General features: G+C 45.3%; 1 protein-coding gene across 1 annotated transcript in view; it reads right to left on the bottom strand.

The window, feature by feature from the left end:
• Positions 1 to 18286, bottom strand: part of LOC308331788 (non-homologous end joining factor IFFO1-like) — a gene marked incomplete at both ends in the record, with an annotated part of 33359 nt that extends 15073 nt beyond the window's left edge. The window contains 4 exons of the mRNA XM_080787281.1: positions 2929 to 2989; positions 10974 to 11292; positions 13703 to 14123; positions 17849 to 18286. Coding sequence (XP_080643407.1) covers positions 2929 to 2989; positions 10974 to 11292; positions 13703 to 14123; positions 17849 to 18286 — 1239 coding nt within the window. The remainder of the gene's footprint in view (positions 1 to 2928; positions 2990 to 10973; positions 11293 to 13702; positions 14124 to 17848) is intronic.
• Positions 18287 to 20656: the final 2370 nt, after the last annotated feature.

Here is a 20656-nt window from a genome sequence, read left to right as displayed (position 1 = left end):
TAAGGCACTAAATGATACCATGTCTCGCTAGATTTGTTTGTTTTTCCAATGTATCTGCCACTGTTGTCCTGCACTTTTTTGCCATGTGAAAATAATTGTGTTAAGTGTCGTTGCTGTTGTTGTAACCGTTTGTTTTTTACTGTTTGAGACCGAAGATGAATTTCCACACGTGGACAATAAATGAAACTAACTAACTAACTAACATATATCCTAATCTAATCTAATCAATGGTCAATGATTTCAGATCGATTGGTGGAGAAATAGTTTTGAGGGTAGATGACGACGGACATGGTTTTAATTTAGTGACCGAGTTAACACATTTTTAAATCATCTCCATCAGTCCCTGTTTAACCCATTTAGACCTGAGGACGATTCTCTACAAATGTCTTCTACATCCCGACAGTTTTCTGACAAAACCTCATGTTTCTGTGTGTGTCAGTCGTTCTCAAACATTTTCATGTCAAGGACCCCCAAAAATATTATGTAATTGGCCGGCCGACCCCCCCCCCCCCCATCTGAAAATATGTTGTTCCAGGGACCCCCAATATGTTGTTCCAGGGACCCCCCCCCCCCCCCCGCCCCCACAGAAGCAAAGATTTGAGTTAAAAACGTTCCGCTCTGAAAGAATATATATTCAAAGCTTTGCACTACATTTTCACGATTTTTTTTCCCCCCAAAATAGCAGACCTACAAGCTCGTAGCGCGGCACTCGGTGCCGCGCTACGAGCTTGTAGGTCTGCTGTTTTCCAATAGCTAAAGCATGACATGATGCTTCGAAACACCATGAGGGGTTTTCCGGCGCAGAATGGGTTAATGGAAAATGGGCGTGGTCAGTCGCTGCATAATTAATTATGCAGATGCTCAATGGCCGAGATGTGCAATCACACAGATCTACAGATCAACACAAGGAGGAGATGGATGGACTGCGGAGAGTCGTGAGCTTGTAAATCATCTATTTTTGGCGAGTGGAACCGCCGTCTATGACAAGAGTATAAATGATGTATGACTAACATCGATGTCGTTACCCACAGCAACCCACGGTTATAGCCACAGTGTATATCAGCGATATTGCACGTGTGTATTATTCAGACGATGTCTGAATACACACGTGCAATATCTGATCAGTGTGGACGTCATTCATGAAGACCAGATTTGACTGAGAGACTGCCATCGCGCAAATTCCGGCTTTTCACCCAGCATGAGTTAATAGCACAGGCTGACTCTGCACACACTAGACTAGAGCATGTCTGAAATAAGTGTCAAGAGCTGAAATCGACATGTAGATATGAAATAAATGCTTAAACATGTACAGTAGCTAGGTGTAATGTTGAGTCCACAGAAGACATGTAAATATGAAATAAATGCTTAAACATGTAGCTATAGGTGTAATGTTAGAGTCCACAGAAGACATGCAAATATGAAATAAATGCTTAAACATGTAGCTAGGTGTAATTTTAGAGACCACAGAAGACATGTAAATATGTAATGAATGCTTAAACATGTAGCTATAGGTGTAATGTTAGAGACCACAGAAGACATGTAAATATGAAATAAATGCTTAAACATGTAGCTATAGGTGTAATGTTAGAGACCACAGAAGACATGTAAATATGTAATGAATGCTTAAACATGTAGCTATAGGTGTAATGTTGGAGACCACAGAAGACATGTAAATATGTAATGAATGCTTAAACATGTAGCTATAGGTGTAATGTTAGAGTCCACAGAAGACATGTAAATATGAAATAAATGCTTAAACATGTAGCTATAGGTGTAATGTTAGAGACCACAGAAGACATGTAAATATGAAATAAATGCTTAAACATGTAGCTATAGGTGTAATGTTAGAGTCCACAGAAGACATGTAAATATGGAATAAATGCTTAAACATGTAGCTATAGGTGTAATGTTAGAGACCACAGAAGACATGTAAATATGAAATAAATGCTTAAACATGTAGCTATAGGTGTAATGTTAGAGTCCACAGAAGACATGTAAATATGAAATAAATGCTTAAACATGTAGCTAGGTGTAATGTTAGAGTGCAAAGAAGACATGTAAATATGAAATAAATGCTTAAACATGTAGCTAGGTGTAATGTTGGAGTCCACAGAAGACATGTAAATATGAAATAAATGCTTAAACATGTAGCTATAGGTGTAATGTTAGAGTCCACAGAAGACATGTAAATATGAAATAAATGCTTAAACATGTAGCTATAGGTGTAATGTTAGAGTCCACAGAAGACATGTAAATATGAAATAAATGCTTAAACATGTAGCTATAGGTGTAATGTTGGAGACCACAGAAGACATGTAAATATGAAATAAATGCTTAAACATGTAGCTATAGGTGTAATGTTAGAGTCCACAGAAGACATGTAAATATGAAATAAATGCTTAACCCATTCTGACCGGGCACCCATTTTGGTGTTGGCATCATGTTATGCTTTAGCTATTGAAAAATAGCAGATCTACAAGCTCATATCGCGCCACCGAGTGGCGCGATACGAGCTTGTAGGTCTGCTATTTTTGAAAAATTCGAAGAACGACTGACATTTTTAGAATCTGATCTCAGGTCAGAATGGGTTAATCAGACCAGTGTGTGTCCCGTGGAAACCTCGTATGAATCTGATCTCAGGTCAGAATGGGTTAAACATGTAGCTATAGGTGTAATGTTAGAGTCCACAGAAGACATGAAATAAATGCTTAAACATGTAGCTATAGGTGTAATGTTAGAGACCACAGAAGACATGTAAATATGAAATAAATGCTTAAACGTGTAGCTAGGTGTAATGTTAGAGACCACAGAAGTGAACCTTTTCAAGCCTGTTTTCTCAAATCCAATGGCAACACAGTGAGGGTCTAGAGATCTACTCTGTGGGTCATGTGCTCTGAAACCCAGTGAGGGTCTATAGATCTACTGTACCTCCTCCAGTTCTGCCACCTTGTCCTGAAGGTCCACTCTGGCCGTGTACTCCTCCTCCCATCTGAAACACACACACACACACACACACACACACACACAATATCCTCAGTCAATGACCGGCAGGCCGAGTTTACAAATTCTTCCTAATTCAGTAGTTCTCACAGCATTTATTTTTGTTCCCCAACTTGCAGTAATCCTGGTCTCTAACACTGCCTCCCCCTGGCCAGCCGGGGCGCCTGATGGGAGGGGAAAGGAACTGGTCTCTAAACTGCCTCCCCCTGGCCACCCGGGGCGCCTGATGGAGGGGAAAGGAACTGGTCTCTATACTGCCTCCCCCTGGCCAGCCGGGGCGCCTGATGGAGGGGAAAGGAACTGGTCTCTAAACTGCCTCCCCCTGGCCACCCGGGGCGCCTGATGGAGGGGAAAGGAACTGGTCTCTAACACTGCCTCCCCCTGGCCAGCCGGGGCGCCTGATTGGGGGGAAATTAACTGGTGTCTATACTGCCTCCCCCTGGCCAGATGCAGAGAGAGAGCGCGAGAGAGAGAGAGAGAGAGGTAGACATCATTATGTCCTGGGGGAGGGGGAGGGGTTAGGTCACAGCTCTGTGCAGTGCTGCATTGCAGGTGCTACTGCTGGCACAAATACACAGGACAGGGGACTAGGGAGGGAGAGAGACACAGACACAGACAGAGAGAGAGAGAGAGAGAGAGAGAGAGAGAGAGAGACGTGTGGGGCGAGACAGAGAGCGAATCCACCTAACTCGAGAAGCGTTTTTCCCCACGGACTACGAGCTTGTAGGTCTGCTATTTTTGAAAAATCGTTAAAAAAATGCGGCACAAATCTTTGAATATATATCCTTTCAGAGCGAACGTTTTTCGATGTCAGGCCTAAAATGGGTTAAATGGGGGGTCCGTAGACTAAATGCATGTCAACCTGGGGGTCCTTGAAATGAATCGGGTTGAGAATCACTGCTAGAGCCGTAACAACATCCTCTAATGGGGGTCCCTCATGGCATTATATCACTGCTAGAGCGGTAACAATATCCTCTAATGGGGGTCCCTCATGGCATTATATCACTGCTAGAGCGGTAACAATATCCTCTAATGGGGGTCCCTCATGGTATTATATCACTGCTAGAGCATAACAACATCCTCTAATGGGGGTCCCTCATGGCATTATATCACTGCTAGAGCAGTAACAATATCCTCTAATGGGGGTCCCTCATGGCATTATATCACTGCTAGAGCAGTAACAATATCCTCTAATGGGGGTCCCTCATGGCATTATATCACTGCTAGAGCAGTAACAACATCCTCTAATGGGGGTCCCTCATGGCAATATCTTTTTCTCATTTTCGTTAAGATTTTGTCCACAATTCCTTCCTGTGTTGATGACGGTACCGTTAGGAGAGCAAACGTTGATCAAAATAACACTTTTATCTACATTCTAATTGTGTAGACTATCTTGTAAATTCAGTAATGCCAGATGTTTAACAATAATTGAACTCTTGACTCTCTTTGAGTGTAAAATTAAACCAAATGGACCTGTAGTTGAACATTAAAGGACCCCTCAAGGACCACTGGTGGTCCCCGGACCACCTGGAACCCCCTCAAGGACCACTGGTGGTCCCCGGACCACCTGGAACCCCCTCAGGGACCACTGGTGGTCCCCGGACAACCTGGAACCCCCTCAGGGACCACTGGTGGTCCCCGGACCACCTGGAACCCCCTCAGGGACCACTGGTTGAAAACCACAGACTGAAGCATCATTAAATGGCCAATAGGTGACACTCTTGACATAGGCGCCACTTTGACGATGGAGAGGGCCACTACATTTCCACACTAACTGCCTAGGGCCATATATTGGGCTACATTCCCACACTAACTGCCTAGGGCCATATATTGGGCTACATTCCCACACTAACTGCCTATAGGGCCATATATTGGGCTACATTCCCACACTAACTGCCTAGGGCCATATATTGGGCTACATTTCCACACTAACTGCCTATAGGGCCATATATTGGGCTACATTCCCACACTAACTGCCTATAGGGCCATATATTGGGCTACATTTCCACACTAACTGCCTATAGGGCCATATATTGGGCTACATTCCCACACTAACTGCCTATAGGGCCATATATTGAGCTACATTCCCACACTAACTGCCTATAGGGCCATATATTGAGCTACATTCCCACACTAACTGCCTAGGGCCATATATTGGGCTACATTCCCACACTAACTGCCTAGGGCCATATATTGAGCTACATTCCCACACTAACACTACATTTATGTGTTATTCAACAATTACTTTAGCGCAAAATATAGGCATCTCTATATATCTTCATTGCTATTTACTAATGATGGCCTGTTCATCGTGACAGCATTCCGTTTAAAAAGAAAAAAGAAAAAGTTCATGATTCCTGACTAGCCTACTCACTACTCAGACTATACTGTATCAGAAGTATACAACGTTCACTGTAAAATGCATTTGCACTATAGACAGACAACAATCTTACCGTGCTGAGTGCACTGTGCTCAATAAAACAACAGTTTAAACGCTATTTTGTGCCGAAAACCATTATTACATTAGTACTGCTTTGTCGTTTGGAAGGGGGGGCCCTCTAGTGGACAGAACGTGCATCGTCAAAACCTTGTTATTCTGTGTATTATTATAGGCTAAATATGAGCTAAAATACAATGTAAATATTCGAATATATTCGAAAATTACAAATAATTAAGCAATGAAATTCGAATTGGATTATAGAGGTGAACTGACAGCCCTACTGCCTATAGGGCCATATATTGGGCTATATTTCCACACTAACTGCCTAGGGCCATATATTGGGCTACATTCCCACACTAACTGCCTATAGGGCCATATATTGGGCTACATTCCCACACTAACTGCCTATAGGGCCATATATTGGGCTACATTTCCACACTAACTGCCTATAGGGCCATATATTGGGCTACATTCCCACACTAACTGCCTATAGGGCCATATATTGGGCTACATTCCCACACTAACTGCCTAGGGCCATATATTGGGCTACATTCCCACACTAACTGCCTATAGGGCCATATATTGGGCTACATTCCCACACTAACTGCCTAGGGCCATATATTGAGCTACATTCCCACACTAACTGCCTAGGGCCATATATTGGGCTACATTCCCACACTAACTGCCTATAGGGCCATATATTGGGCTACATTTCCACACTAACTGCCTATAGGGCCATATATTGGGCTACATTCCCACACTAACTGCCTAGGGCCATATATTGAGCTACATTCCCACACTAACTGCCTATAGGGCCATATATTGGGCTACATTTCCACACTAACTGCCTATAGGGCCATATATTGGGCTACATTTCCACACTAACTGCCTATAGGGCCATATATTGGGCTACATTCCCACACTAACTGCCTAGGGCCATATATTGGGCTACATTTCCACACTAACTGCCTATAGGGCCATATATTGGGCTACATTTCCACACTAACTGCCTATAGGGCCATATATTGGGCTACATTCCCACACTAACTGCCTATAGGGCCATATATTGGGCTACATTTCCACACTAACTGCCTATAGGGCCATATATTGGGCTACATTCCCACACTAACTGCCTATAGGGCCATATATTGGGCTACATTTCCACACTAACTGCCTATAGGGCCATATATTGGGCTACATTCCCACACTAACTGCCTAGGGCCATATATTGGGCTACATTTCCACACTAACTGCCTAGGGCCATATATTGGGCTACATTCCCACACTAACTGCCTAGGGCCATATATTGGGCTACATTTCCACACTAACTGCCTATAGGGCCATATATTGAGCTACATTTCCACACTAACTGCCTAGGGCCATATATTGGGCTACATTCCCACACTAACTGCCTATAGGGCCATATATTGGGCTACATTTCCACACTAACTGCCTATAGGGCCATATATTGGGCTACATTTCCACACTAACTGCCTAGGGCCATATATTGGGCTACATTTCCACACTAACTGCCTATAGGGCCATATATTGGGCTACATTCCCACACTAACTGCCTATAGGGCCATATATTGGGCTACATTCCCACACTAACTGCCTAGGGCCATATATTGGGCTACATTCCCACACTAACTGCCTATAGGGCCATATATTGGGCTACATTCCCACACTAACTGCCTAGGGCCATATATTGAGCTACATTCCCACACTAACTGCCTAGGGCCATATATTGGGCTACATTCCCACACTAACTGCCTATAGGGCCATATATTGGGCTACATTTCCACACTAACTGCCTATAGGGCCATATATTGGGCTACATTCCCACACTAACTGCCTAGGGCCATATATTGAGCTACATTCCCACACTAACTGCCTATAGGGCCATATATTGGGCTACATTTCCACACTAACTGCCTATAGGGCCATATATTGGGCTACATTTCCACACTAACTGCCTATAGGGCCATATATTGGGCTACATTCCCACACTAACTGCCTAGGGCCATATATTGGGCTACATTTCCACACTAACTGCCTATAGGGCCATATATTGGGCTACATTTCCACACTAACTGCCTATAGGGCCATATATTGGGCTACATTCCCACACTAACTGCCTATAGGGCCATATATTGGGCTACATTTCCACACTAACTGCCTATAGGGCCATATATTGGGCTACATTCCCACACTAACTGCCTATAGGGCCATATATTGGGCTACATTTCCACACTAACTGCCTATAGGGCCATATATTGGGCTACATTCCCACACTAACTGCCTAGGGCCATATATTGGGCTACATTTCCACACTAACTGCCTAGGGCCATATATTGGGCTACATTCCCACACTAACTGCCTAGGGCCATATATTGGGCTACATTTCCACACTAACTGCCTATAGGGCCATATATTGAGCTACATTTCCACACTAACTGCCTAGGGCCATATATTGGGCTACATTCCCACACTAACTGCCTATAGGGCCATATATTGGGCTACATTTCCACACTAACTGCCTATAGGGCCATATATTGGGCTACATTTCCACACTAACTGCCTAGGGCCATATATTGGGCTACATTTCCACACTAACTGCCTATAGGGCCATATATTGGGCTACATTTCCACACTAACTGCCTATAGGGCCATATATTGGGCTACATTTCCACACTAACTGCCTATAGGGCCATATATTGGGCTACATTTCCACACTAACTGCCTATAGGGCCATATATTGGGCTACATTCCCACACTAACTGCCTATAGGGCCATATATTGAGCTACATTTCCACACTAACTGCCTAGGGCCATATATTGGGCTACATTCCCACACTAACTGCCTATAGGGCCATATATTGGGCTACATTTCCACACTAACTGCCTATAGGGCCATATATTGGGCTACATTTCCACACTAACTGCCTAGGGCCATATATTGGGCTACATTTCCACACTAACTGCCTATAGGGCCATATATTACTGTCGTAGCAAAAATAGCCGATTTACAAGCTCAAAACGCGTCACGCTGCGACGCGTTTTGAGCTTGTAGATCGGCTATTTTTGCTATATGTTCGAATTTAAATCTTACATTTTTGCTATTTTTGAATTGGAATCCTGAAAATGTTGTGTGTTGAAGCATTGAGCTACTCATTTAGACTGAAGTAAATAAAGCGAGTCATGTTTTGCATGTCGTGGAATCGTAAACAGCTGGAACCAACATTATATCAGTGTTCTGACCATTAACCTGAGGGGCCACATTAAGTGAAGGTGGGGGGGCCGCATGTGGCCCCCGGGCCGCCAGTTGCCCACCCCTGACATAGGCCATTTTACTACTGGGGGCGGGAACAGCATGGCCCTTTTCAATAAGCCACTGTCACTGATTTAGGCAGAACTAACATTTTCCCTCGAACATAATGAGACATTAGGCTTACACAATAACAATACTGTATCGCTGTAGAGCGTCGCAGTCCCGCCCCCTTTTCAGAACGACGAGTGGCCCAGGAAATGATTCTCCATTCATTTTATCCATAGGCTTTTCCTTAAAGTATTTATTTAAAGACGGTTACGCCGCGGGACAAAGCCATCTCGGATCGTGACCAAATCATGACAATGAAACACAATGTTTTGGGGCCGATCAAATCATTTATAAGAAGAAAAACAACAAAAAAAAGTGTTATAAAAGTGTATAACCTGCCGTTTTTTTCCTACTTTCTAATTATTTGTTTGGCCCAAAACATCGTGTTTGTTGTCATGATTTGTCACGACAAGAGTTGTCTTTGTCCAGCGGCGCATAAACGTCTTTAAATAAATACTTTCTGAAAAGTCTATGAGGGGAAAATGAACGGGGATTTATTTTCCGGGTCTCTCTCGGGGGGGGGGGGACTGCGACGCTCTATAGTATCAGTATCGGCCCTAATTTGTTGTCATGGTCACGTTCCTGAGGCCCTCCGTTTGTCCATGAGGTCCCTCGGTCTCTCCCAAGTCCTGCTCCTCTGTCTCTGATTGCCCTGAGGGGACCTCACCTGTGGGGGACGAGCTGAGCCAGGTTGGGTGATGAGCTCCAGTGACTATTTAGCCCATTCTGACCTGAGATCAGATTCTTAAAAATGTTCTTCTACATCCTGACAGTTTTCTGAAAAAGTTGTGTTTCTATGTCAGTCGTTCTTCGATTTTTCAAAAAATAGCAGACCTACAAGCTCGTAGTGTGCCACTCGGTGGCGCGCTACGAGCTTGTAGATCTGCTATTTTTCAATAGCTAAAGCATAACGTAACGCTAACACCAAAAGGGGTTCCCGCTCAGAATGGGTTAAGTTAGTGTCAGGTGTTATGTTCAGTGTATGTAATTCGGTTATCCTATATATGCCATTTCCCAAGTAAAGTCACGTTTATGTGATCTTCTTGTCCTGCCTTTGTTTGAGTCTCCTGCACTTCCTACAACACCTACAAACCGTGACAATTTGTCATGTCGGGTCATATCGGTATCGGCCAATATGCCAGTCTAACCACCGATCCGACACAGGGGTGAGGGGGTTGACACTATGCCAGTCTAACCACCAATCCGACACAGGGGTGAGGGGGTTGACACTATGGCAGTCTAACCACCAATCCGACACAGGGGTAAGGGGGTTGACACTATGCCAGTCTAACCACCAATCCGACACAGGGGTAAGGGGGTTGACACTATGCCAGTCTAACCACCAATCCGACACAGGGGTAAGGGGGTTGACACTATGGCAGGCAAATAAAATGCTTGCTTTGGAGTTGAGGAGTCTGCTATAAACACAACACCAGATATATAGCTAGATAGCTATAAACACAACACCAGATATATAGCTAGATAGCTATAAACACAACACCAGATATATAGCTAGATAGCTATAAACACAACACCAGATATATAGCTAGATAGCTATAAACACAACACAAGCCAATAGCTGCTCATAGTCAGTGCATCTGTCCCGGCTGTGGACAACAACCCTGTTCTAGCTGGCTGGGCCTGCGGGCTCTGTGCTGGTTGTAAGGTGACAGACCCACAGGTGGGACTGACGTAAACGCTGCTGAAACCCGTGTGTGCTCAGAAAAAACATCTCCCTGGATGAATGGTTCAAAAGGGGAAGAACAAGACAAACGGGCTGCTGTTGAATGTCACGCTCTCCGTTTGATAAAACTAAAATCAACAGCTATAGAGGACATTTTGTCTTGCTAATATATACGATCTATGTACAAGCTCACCAATGTGTCACGTCAATACACTAAAGGCCTATTCATAGTCTGGATTTCCAGTGGTTTGCTCTTCACCGCGGCTCGTGACGTCATGTTGTAGTTCGGTGGTCACCCCACCGCCGTAAATCCAGACTATGTATGAGCCTTTAGGCCCTCATTTCCGCTGGGAACCAACCACTCGGTGGCGCGCTATGAGCTTGTAGATCTGCTGTTTTTCAAACGCTAAAGTGCAACAGAAAGCTTGGAACACCAAAAAGGTCCTATAAGGTCACAACGACCTCCTCACCTCCTCTTGTACTCGTCCCGCTCCCTCTTCACCTTCCCCAGGACGTTGTACAGCGCCCGTATCTCCGGCGTTATGGTGTCGATCTGGACGCCCACGCCGTCAGGCTGGTCCCGGGCTGGCCCCACCCCCCTCGCCGGCGGCGGCGGCGGGCCCCCCGCGGCCCTCCGGGGGGCGTGGGCGTGGTGGAGGTGGTGGTTATAGGACCAGACGGTTCCGGTCCCGGTCCCGGGCATGAAGCGCGGAGGCGGGTTGTTGGCCGCGACGACGGTGGACATGCCGGTGCTGACGTACTTCTCGTTGATGTTGTTGTTGTTGACGATGGTGCCTCCTCCTCCTCCTCCTCCTCCTCCTCCTCCTCCTCCTCCTCCTCCTCCTCCTACTCCTCCTCCAAACATTCTGCTGAGGTCGGTCGGGGTGAGCGGAGCGACAGGGCTGACGGGGTAAAGGAAAGGAAAGGAAAGGTACCATGTTTACCCAGGGTAACTGGACTAAGGAAAGGAAAGGTACTATGTTTACCCAGGGGAACTGGACTAAGGAAAGGAAAGGTACTATGTTTACCCAGGGGAACTGGACTAAGGTACTATGTTTACCCAAGGTAATTGGACTAAAGCTCAAGAACTTGTTTACAGCCAGGCCCTGCTCATAATAGAACATTTCATGGTAGGGGGTTCAATGCCTTGTCCAAGGGCACTTCAGCGGTGGTCATTTTAACGTGCCGGTCCGGGGTTACGAACTATAGCGAGCTTCCGATATCAAGACCGCTCCGCAAACCGTTCGGCCACCGCTGCCCTAAAGGTTATTATAATTAACCCTCTTTAGGACTCACGTTGAAAATAAAAATAAAAAGGTCTTCGACATCCTGACGGTTTTCTGAAATACCTCATGTTTCTATATCAGTGGTGCTCAATATTTCATGTCAAGGACCCCCAGAAATGTAATTGGCCACCCACCCCCCCCCCCCCCCCCCATCTGAAAATATGTTGTTCCAGGAACCCGCCTCAGGAGCAAAATGTTTAGAGTTAAAAACGTTCACTCTGAAAGAATATCATATATATTCAAAGATTTGCGCCACATTTTCACAATTTTTCAAAAATAGTAGACCTACAAGCTCGTAGCACGGCACCGGCTTGTAGATCTGCTATTTTTCAATAGCTAAAGTGTAACATAATGCTATGAATCTTATTCAATGTGATCCTGGGCTCTACACACCCTCCACCAACCTGGGGAGAGCAAAGGACTTGAACTCATGCTTCCTTCATGTCTGAGTGTCCAAGTTGATCCTTTACACCTGACAGGGGGGAGTTTCCCTGGTTGGACGTAGCGCGTGGAAGGAACACGTTATTCCAACCAGTTCCTTTCCCCTCCATCAGGTGCCCCGGCTGGCCAGGGGGAGGCAGTTTTGAGACCAGGATTACTGCATGTTTTTTGTGAAGGTACCTACCCTAGGGGACACAGGGGAGAACATGTGAGGGTACCTACCCTAGGGGACACGGGGAGAACATGTGAGGGTACCTACCCTAGGGGACACGGGGAGAACATGTGAGGGTACCTACCCTAGGGGACACGGGGAGAACATGTGAGGGTACCTACCCTAGGGGGACACAAGGAGAACATGTGAGGGTACCTACCCTAGGGGACACGGGGAGAACATGTGAGGGTACCTACCCTAGGGGACACGGGGAGAACATGTGAGGGTACCTACCCTAGGGGACACGGGGAGAACATGCGAGGGTACCTACCCTAGAGGACACGGGGAGAACATGTGAGGGTACCTACCCTAGGGGACACGGGGAGAACATGTGAGGGTACCTACTAGGGCTGACCCAAAAAAATCGATTAATCGTACACAAGAGTGAAAATGACCGCTGGGAAAATCCCTAATTGAGAGTGTGTATAGGCAAGCGCACCGCAGCTCAGTGGACATTAAATATAGGCTACCATGTTTGATAAAAGTCATATAAAAACATTACTTGCACCCAAATGAAAATATAAACTTCACAGATTATAGATCACTTGGAATTATAACAATCTGCTGAGTATTGCCTGAATAATGCCACTATAGTGAAATCCCAACTCTTATCGATGCGCCATTGCGCTGAGAACCTTGTGGAGCCTGGCGGTGTACATTATACTTGTGAGGACCTGCTTGGATTCACATGGTGAGTGCGCTCAGTGCGCGCACCGAAAATTTAAAGATCTGCAATCTCATGCGCTGCGTTGTGCATATAGGCCGAGTATAATGGCACGAATGAAACTAGGCCTATAGATTTATTTTGGCGATGCGGAGAACTGATTTTGTTGATCTTTTATTATTTTTTCATTGTCTGAAGACTGACCTGTTCCGTCACTGTGAACTTATAAACTAAAACTAAAAGTATAATGAAAAGCATTCTAACTAAATTCTAAAATAATCCTGGTCTCTAAAACTACCTCCCCCTGGCCAGCCGGGGCGCCTGATGGAGGGGAAAGGAACTGGTCGGAATAACGTGTCCCTTCCACGCGCTACGTTCGGCCGGGGAAACTCCCCCCCCTGTCAGGTGAAAAGGAGCAGCTTGGACTCCTCATGCATAGAAGGAGGCATGATGTCAGTCCGCTGCCCCCCCCCCCAGGTTGGCAGAGGAAGTGTAGCGCCCAGGATTACATTAGATAATCGGCACTGGGTGAAAAAGAAAAACTGGGTTACAAAATCGTGGGATAAAAAATTAAGATTTAAAGAAAAGCATTGTAACCTGGCGTGGGGGGTAACCGCCGCACGGGTTGGAGTTGGAATCCGTGGCCGCGACGGCAACGGCGGGCGTGGCCAAGGCGACGGCGGCGGCGGCGGGTAACGGCGGGCGTGGCCGGGTTCAGGTTGTTGGCGAGCAGCAGCGAGGAGCGGCGGCTGGTGGGGTCAAAGCCCTGCAGTGAGGGGGTGAGGGTGGGGGAGAGGAGCAGGTGGCCGTAGGGGGGGTTGTTGTTGACGTTGTGCAGGGCGATGGAGCCCGGCCGCACGGGGAGGGTCCCCACGAAGCCCGTCTGGACGCCAACGTCCCGCCGGGCGGCGGTGGAGACCCCGCCCCCCTCGCCGCCGGCGGGGGCGGGGGCGGGGGGCTCCAGGGCCGCCTGCAGCTGCTTCTCCAGAGCCTTGTTGCGACGCTCCAGCTCGTGCACCTGCATGGAAGGATTGATTGATTGATTGATTGACTGACAGTATGTTCATTATAGATATTCCACCGTTACGTTCTTAGCTTACGCATGTTTCATGATAAATGTTTTTATGAGATGTATTCCCCATGCTTTTTTGTTCTTGCTTAATGTAAGTCGCTCTGGATTAAGAGCGTCTGCTAAATGCCTAAATTGTAAATTGTATGTTATTAACTCATTTAGACCCGAGGACGATTCTACAAATGCCTTCTAAATTGTGATAGTTTTCTCAAAACCCCCCATGTTTCTATGTGTCAGTGGTTCTGAAAACCCCCATGTTTCTGTGTCAGTGGTTCTCAAAACCCCCATGTTTCTATGTGTCAGTGGTTCTGAAAACCCCCATGTTTCTGTGTCAGTGGTTCTCAAAACCCCCATGTTTCTATGTGTCAGTGGTTCTGAAAACCCCCATGTTTCTGTGTCAGTGGTTCTCAAAACCCCCATGTTTCTATGTGTCAGTGGTTCTGAAAACCCCCATGTTTCTGTGTCAGTGGTTCTGAAAACCCCCATGTTTCTGTGTCAGTGGTTCTCAAAACCCCCATGTTTCTATGTGTCAGTGGTTCTGAAAACCCCCATGTTTCTGTGTCAGTGGTTCTGAAAACCCCCATGTTTCTGTGTGTCATTCGTTTTTCAAACCTTTTCATGTCAACGACCCCCAGATTATATGTAATTGGCCGCCGACCCCCATCTGAAAATATGTTGTTCCAGGAACCCACCCACCCCTCCCTCCCAGAAGCAAAGATTACGAGTAAGAATATATATTCAAAGATTTGTGCCACATTTTCACGATTTTTCAACAAAAAAAAAGCAGACCTATACAAGCTCATAGCGCGCCACTCGGTGGCGCGCTATGAGCTTGTATAGGTCTGCTATTTTTCCAATAGCTAAATTATAACATGATGTTTAAATCACCAAAATGGGTTAACACCCAGAACGCCCGGGGGGTTATTTAACCCCTTAAACCAGAGCGCCCAGCGATTTATAGCAGCGGAGCACATTCAGCGACGGACCGGATGCTATCCCGGGTGTGGCTGAAGTAGCTCGGTGAAGCCAAAACACTCCCGAGGCGATCGACAACAACGGAACGTTCAAGGTTCAAGGTTGTCTTTATTTATTTGTCTCCCTTGGGAGACATGTGTCTTGGAGAGACAGAGTCACAGCTGCGTACAAATGACAGACACGAAACAGACACGAAAAGGAAGAACACCATGAAACACCCAACATACACAAAACAGAGATATTGCACACGTTCCCTTGATAAAGTGCAACTAGTCAAAAAAGTGTTTTTAGCAATCCCTGAATATCCGAGTCATTAAAGTGCATTCGTCAATCCCTGATTGAGCATTTTAGTTGACAGGGGAACAAAAGAGTGTTTAAATCTAGTATACACATAACGTGGAGTTCTATACCTCCTACCGGATGGCATTAGCTCGTACTCTTGGTACAATATCCCATGCTCAGGACTATTCTCCCAGGGTACCTCTTGTCCTATATGTATATAGCTCCCAGCCTTATATATAAGGATTATTTATTATATGTTCCATGGTTGTTTTGTCTGTACAGTATGTATGTGTATAGTTTCATGTTACAAAGTGGACCACAATGGAAACAAGCCAAGGCTTTTTTGTGTCTAAGTCCATTTGGCGTTTTTTTTTTTAAATGATGTCACTTTCTGTAATTTTCTTAAACTGCCAATAAAGTATTGCAATTTGCAAATTGCGGCTAGGAGAAGAGATGGGTTTTGAGTGAAAGACTTAAAGGCCTCTCTAAGGAGGCTTAAGTGGACCCGTTTGGACCCGTTTGGAGCAGACTTAAATGGATAGTTTGGGTCCATTTGGTTTCATTTTACATTCTTGAGATCTACATACAAGGGTCCATTTGGTTACCAACTCCATCATTTAGCTGGGGGACCATGCACTAGCTCTGGGGCCTATTTCACGAATCTTGGATTAACTAATCCAGGATATAGGCCAAAGCCAGGCTTTTTAAATCCTGATCTTTACAGCCTGGTTTATTCCGTTCCACTAAAGCCAAGCGAGGCTCAGAATTGGCGGATTTGGCGAGCCGGGATCAGCAAGCCTGGTTTAATAGACAGTCTGGCTTGTTGTCTCTAGACCCCTTCTGTGGATCAAAGATTTACTGATCCTTCTTCTTCATGGGGTATTAAGGCAGTTTGCATCCTTAATAGTTGCATTACAGCCCCCTTCTGTATATCTCATTGTCTTTACTATAATCTATTCAAGACCAACTGATACAAGGACTTAAGCTTCTAAAATAAATACTGCTGCTGTAATTAAAGAGAGAACATACTCTCAATAGTGGATAGACTGAATGATTAACTACCCCAAAAATATAGTTTACATTTTACCACTACTATTAACTTAAAACAGAATTCTTAATATTGTAAGCATAATGATATTGTCGCATTGTGATATTTGGCCATAACTCCCTCCTCTGAGGGAGCTACCTTTGGGGAAGGGGGTTGTTTTCCAGACAGGGGCCAGACTGGTGAGGGTCATAGGTTCATGGGTTAGCATGCCAAAGTTTGTTCTATTGCCATTGAGAATGCATTGGGCGTTTAAGTTACATAACTCCGAAACTACAAAACATTTCAAAGTAAAAAGTTCCAGCATGTGTTTCCACAGTAAGCTGAATTTTACAAAGTGTGAATGGAGTTTCTAGGTGAAAGTGATTTTTTGAAGTGCCACTATCTGCCTATAAATGTCTCAAATTTGAAAGCACTATATTTCTAAAACTATGAAACATTTCAAAGATTCCTTTTCAGGCACACATGTCCACCGTAGGATGAACCTAAATAGGTTTGAATGGGGTTTCTAGGTGTAAGTATGTAGGACTAGTAGTGGGTGAAACGTTACAATATGTTGTAAAACAATGAGTAATGGTAATATTTAGTGGTTTTCACTTTTACAAAGAATAATAATATAATATAATAATTATTCTTAACCGTGCACTTGCACGACAGCAAACCTATTCATGGGGAACATTCACCAAAAGCAGCTGATCTACAAGCTCACAAGCTGTCATGATGTTGTGCAGCCTATATATTTTGGTTATTTGATTTTATATAGTGCTTAAATTAGTCCTTTAATGCAGACCGATACAAATAAGGCAACATAAACCCATAATAATTGAATACATCTGGAAAACATCATTGGTTTGTGATCAGTTTGACTGCTTAATGAACAGTAAAGACATCAGGATTAGGTTAAACCTGGCTGTTAGCCTGGTCCGGAGCAGGCTAAGTCCAAAGCATAAGTTCCCATGGTAATTTATGTAGCATCACTTTCATGAAACCGAATCAAGCCTCAACATATCCAGGTTAACTGGTTAAGTTAATCTGGCAAGATCAACCAGCTTTCATGAAACCGGTTAAGCACTGATCCAGGATATATTAAGCCAGGATATGTGTTAAAGCCCGGCTTAATCTCTAATCCAAGTTTCGTGAAATAGGCCCCTGGTCCATAGTTAGCCTTCTACTAGCTGCTTCTATTCTGCCGAATCGAAGCAAAGAGAAGGCTATGGACCAGAGCTAGGTGGGACCACCTGGCTGGATCTCCTCTCTTCAAGGGGTCCCCGGACCCCCATATGGTTCAGAACCACTGCGTTTTAGAGAGACCAGGCATTCACAACAACAACAACAACAACAACAACAACAACAACAACAAACAACATACCTTGGCCAGGAAGCACCGGAACCTCAGATTAAGCGTTTTCAGCACGCTGATGTTGGAGCCCAGGTCGTTGCGCAGCGCCATGGCGGCGGGGGGGTGGGATGGGTGGGCCGCGGACCCCCCGATGACCCCCCCACGGTGGAGGAACGGGTTGCTCAGGTGGTGGTACAGGTAGGAGGACGGCAGGGAGCCTGCAGTCACCAGGTCCAGGCCGGTGGAGGAGCTCCAACCGTCCGGCGTCGTCATCATGGCCGACGATGATCCGTTCTCCCCGAGAAAGGATCCGCCGGTGGTGGGCCCGACGGAGGAGGAGGAGGGGTCCGAGTCCACCGGGCCAGAGTCCGGGCCCGGTACCGGTACCGGGCCGCCCGTCAGCTGGTGGTGCTGCTGCTGGGCCAGGTAGGCGCCGCTCTCCCCCGACACCAGTCCTAACGGGTTCATGCTCGAGTAGGAGAATCTGAAATGCTCGAAATCCGGCATGAATAACACCGCTTTGATTAACTCCTCCTCCTTGTTATCAGGTTAAAATATAAAAGTATATGAAACCTCCTCCTCTTCCTCTTCTTCCTCCGATGAAAAGCCTGCGCACCTGCTGTAGAGTGTGTAGGTAATCCAAACGGGGCTTTAAGAAAACAAAACGGTTGCTAACTTATTGCTATCAGAAGAATACACAAGAAGACAGGCTACGATGCGACGTTGAAATGACAGCAGCTGAAGTGCAGAGCTACTCAACTCGGTCCTGGAGAGCAGAGGAGAGGAGAGGAGAGGAGAGGAGAGGAGCAGTAACCTGCCCTGCACAGACGAGAGGAGAGGAGAGGAGAGGAGCAGTAACCTGCCCTGCACAGAGGAGAGGAGAGGAGAGGAGAGGAGAGCAGCAGTAACCTGCCCTGCACAGAGGAGAGGAGAGGAGAGGAGCAGTAACCTGCCTTGCACAGACGATAGGAGAGGAGAGCAGTCACTCTGCACTAATGCCTGCACAGCAGATAGCAGAACCAACACATAAACAAAGTGAACGACTCGACTGCGGCGTTTGGCTACCGTAGAGGCAGGAATAGAGGCGCAGCGGATGGTGTGGGAGTGGGAGGGACTACATGCCAGGCCAGGGAGGGAGTGCTGAGAGATGCAATACAGCTGTAAGGTCATAGAGTCCAGTGTTGTTTTTGGCAGCAAATTTAGATTTTAGTTTTAGTCTCTTGAATAGTTTTCACTTTAGTTTTAGTCACATTTTAGTCACCCGGAATGTCTTAGTGTTAGTCTAGTTTCAGTCGACTAATTTGTAGTCAAATGTGTTTTGGCGGGCCTTGATGCCGTCCTAATTATTACTGGGTTTTTTTTCACTTGCTAAAAATAGCAGATCTACAAGCTCAGTTGTGAGCTTGTAGATCTGCTATTTTCAGCATGCAACCGCAAGTGTAAAATGACTTATACTGGATCTCTTGTCCACTATAGTCCCTTCCTAACATCTTAGTCTAGTTTTTATTTGTTGACGAAATTGTCAGTATATTTAGTCTTAGTATTAGTCATCATAGCTTAGTTTTCGTCAGTGGAAAAAGGTAGTCGACAAACATCTTTCGTCTTAGTTTTAGTCGACGAAAACAACAATACAGTCCATTCGATATTTCCCCCCATATAGGTTTTATGGTTTGGGACTTTCTTTTAGGCTATTGTTTGTGATATCCATCGATCTTCAACCGCTTATCTGCAGTCGGGTCGCGGGGGCAACAGCTCCAGGCTTCTCTCTCTCGTCTCAACAGTGATAACCTACGTTCTGCTGTTTTCTTATCTTCTTAATATGGTCCGTATTGTTGTCCCCTCTACCTATGATATGTATGTTTTATTTGTGATAGATCTGTATGAATTATTCAAAGTGGATGTAGTTATTTATCCTGTGATGAATGTACACATAATTATTCCTAGAGAATGACACTTCTCTACCCCCTGGAGGGTCTCCTTCACATTTTTCATTGACTTTGTGTATCATTTTTAAATATTCTATATAAAGTGAAAATAAACAACCTGCTTGTTTGTTTATGTGCTGTATGCGCATGACATAGCAGATCTACAAGCTCATAGCTCACGAGCTTATAGGTCTGCTATTTTTCTTTTAATCGAAGAACGACTGACATTTTTTAGAATCTGATCTCAGGTCAGAATGGGTTAATCAGACCCAGTGTGTGTCCAGTGGAAACCTCGTATGAATCTGATCTCAGGTCAGAATGGGTTAAAAACCACATTGAGACTGAAGTCTCAATGTGAACTGGCCAAGACAATAGAGCGTCGCAGTCCCGCCCCCTCGAGAGACCCGGGAAAGAAATCGCCGTTCATTTTCCCTCATAGGCATTTCTTAAAGTATTTATTTAAACACGGTTCTCGCCACGGACAAAGCCAACTCGGATCGTGACCAATCATGACAATGAACACTATGTTTTGGGGCCGATCAAATCATTAGAAAGAAGAAAATAAAGGCAGGAAAGACAACACTATTTGTTTTGTTTTTCTTCTTATAAATTATTTGATCGGCACCAAAACATTGTCGTGTTCATTGTCATGATTTGTCACGATCCGAGTTGGCTTTGTCCGCGGCGTAACCGTCTTTAAATAAATACTTTAAGAAAAGCCTATGGGCCACTCGTTGTTCTGAAAGGGGGCGGGACTGCGACGCTCTATAGGCAAAATGAGTTATACACAGCTCTGCCAGTAACGTTAAACCCTCGGCTTTGAGGGTTTGTGTAAAACACAAATATTGAAGTCGACGGCGAGGACACCAATTCTGATTGGTGGGAAGGAGATGATGATGTATGATGAAAAGAG

This window comes from Protomyctophum bolini (assembly GCF_963924005.1).
Source record: "Protomyctophum bolini genome assembly, chromosome: 17".
NCBI classification, from domain to species: domain Eukaryota; kingdom Metazoa; phylum Chordata; class Actinopteri; order Myctophiformes; family Myctophidae; genus Protomyctophum; species Protomyctophum bolini.
This window is presented reverse-complemented; position numbering and strand designations above follow the sequence as displayed.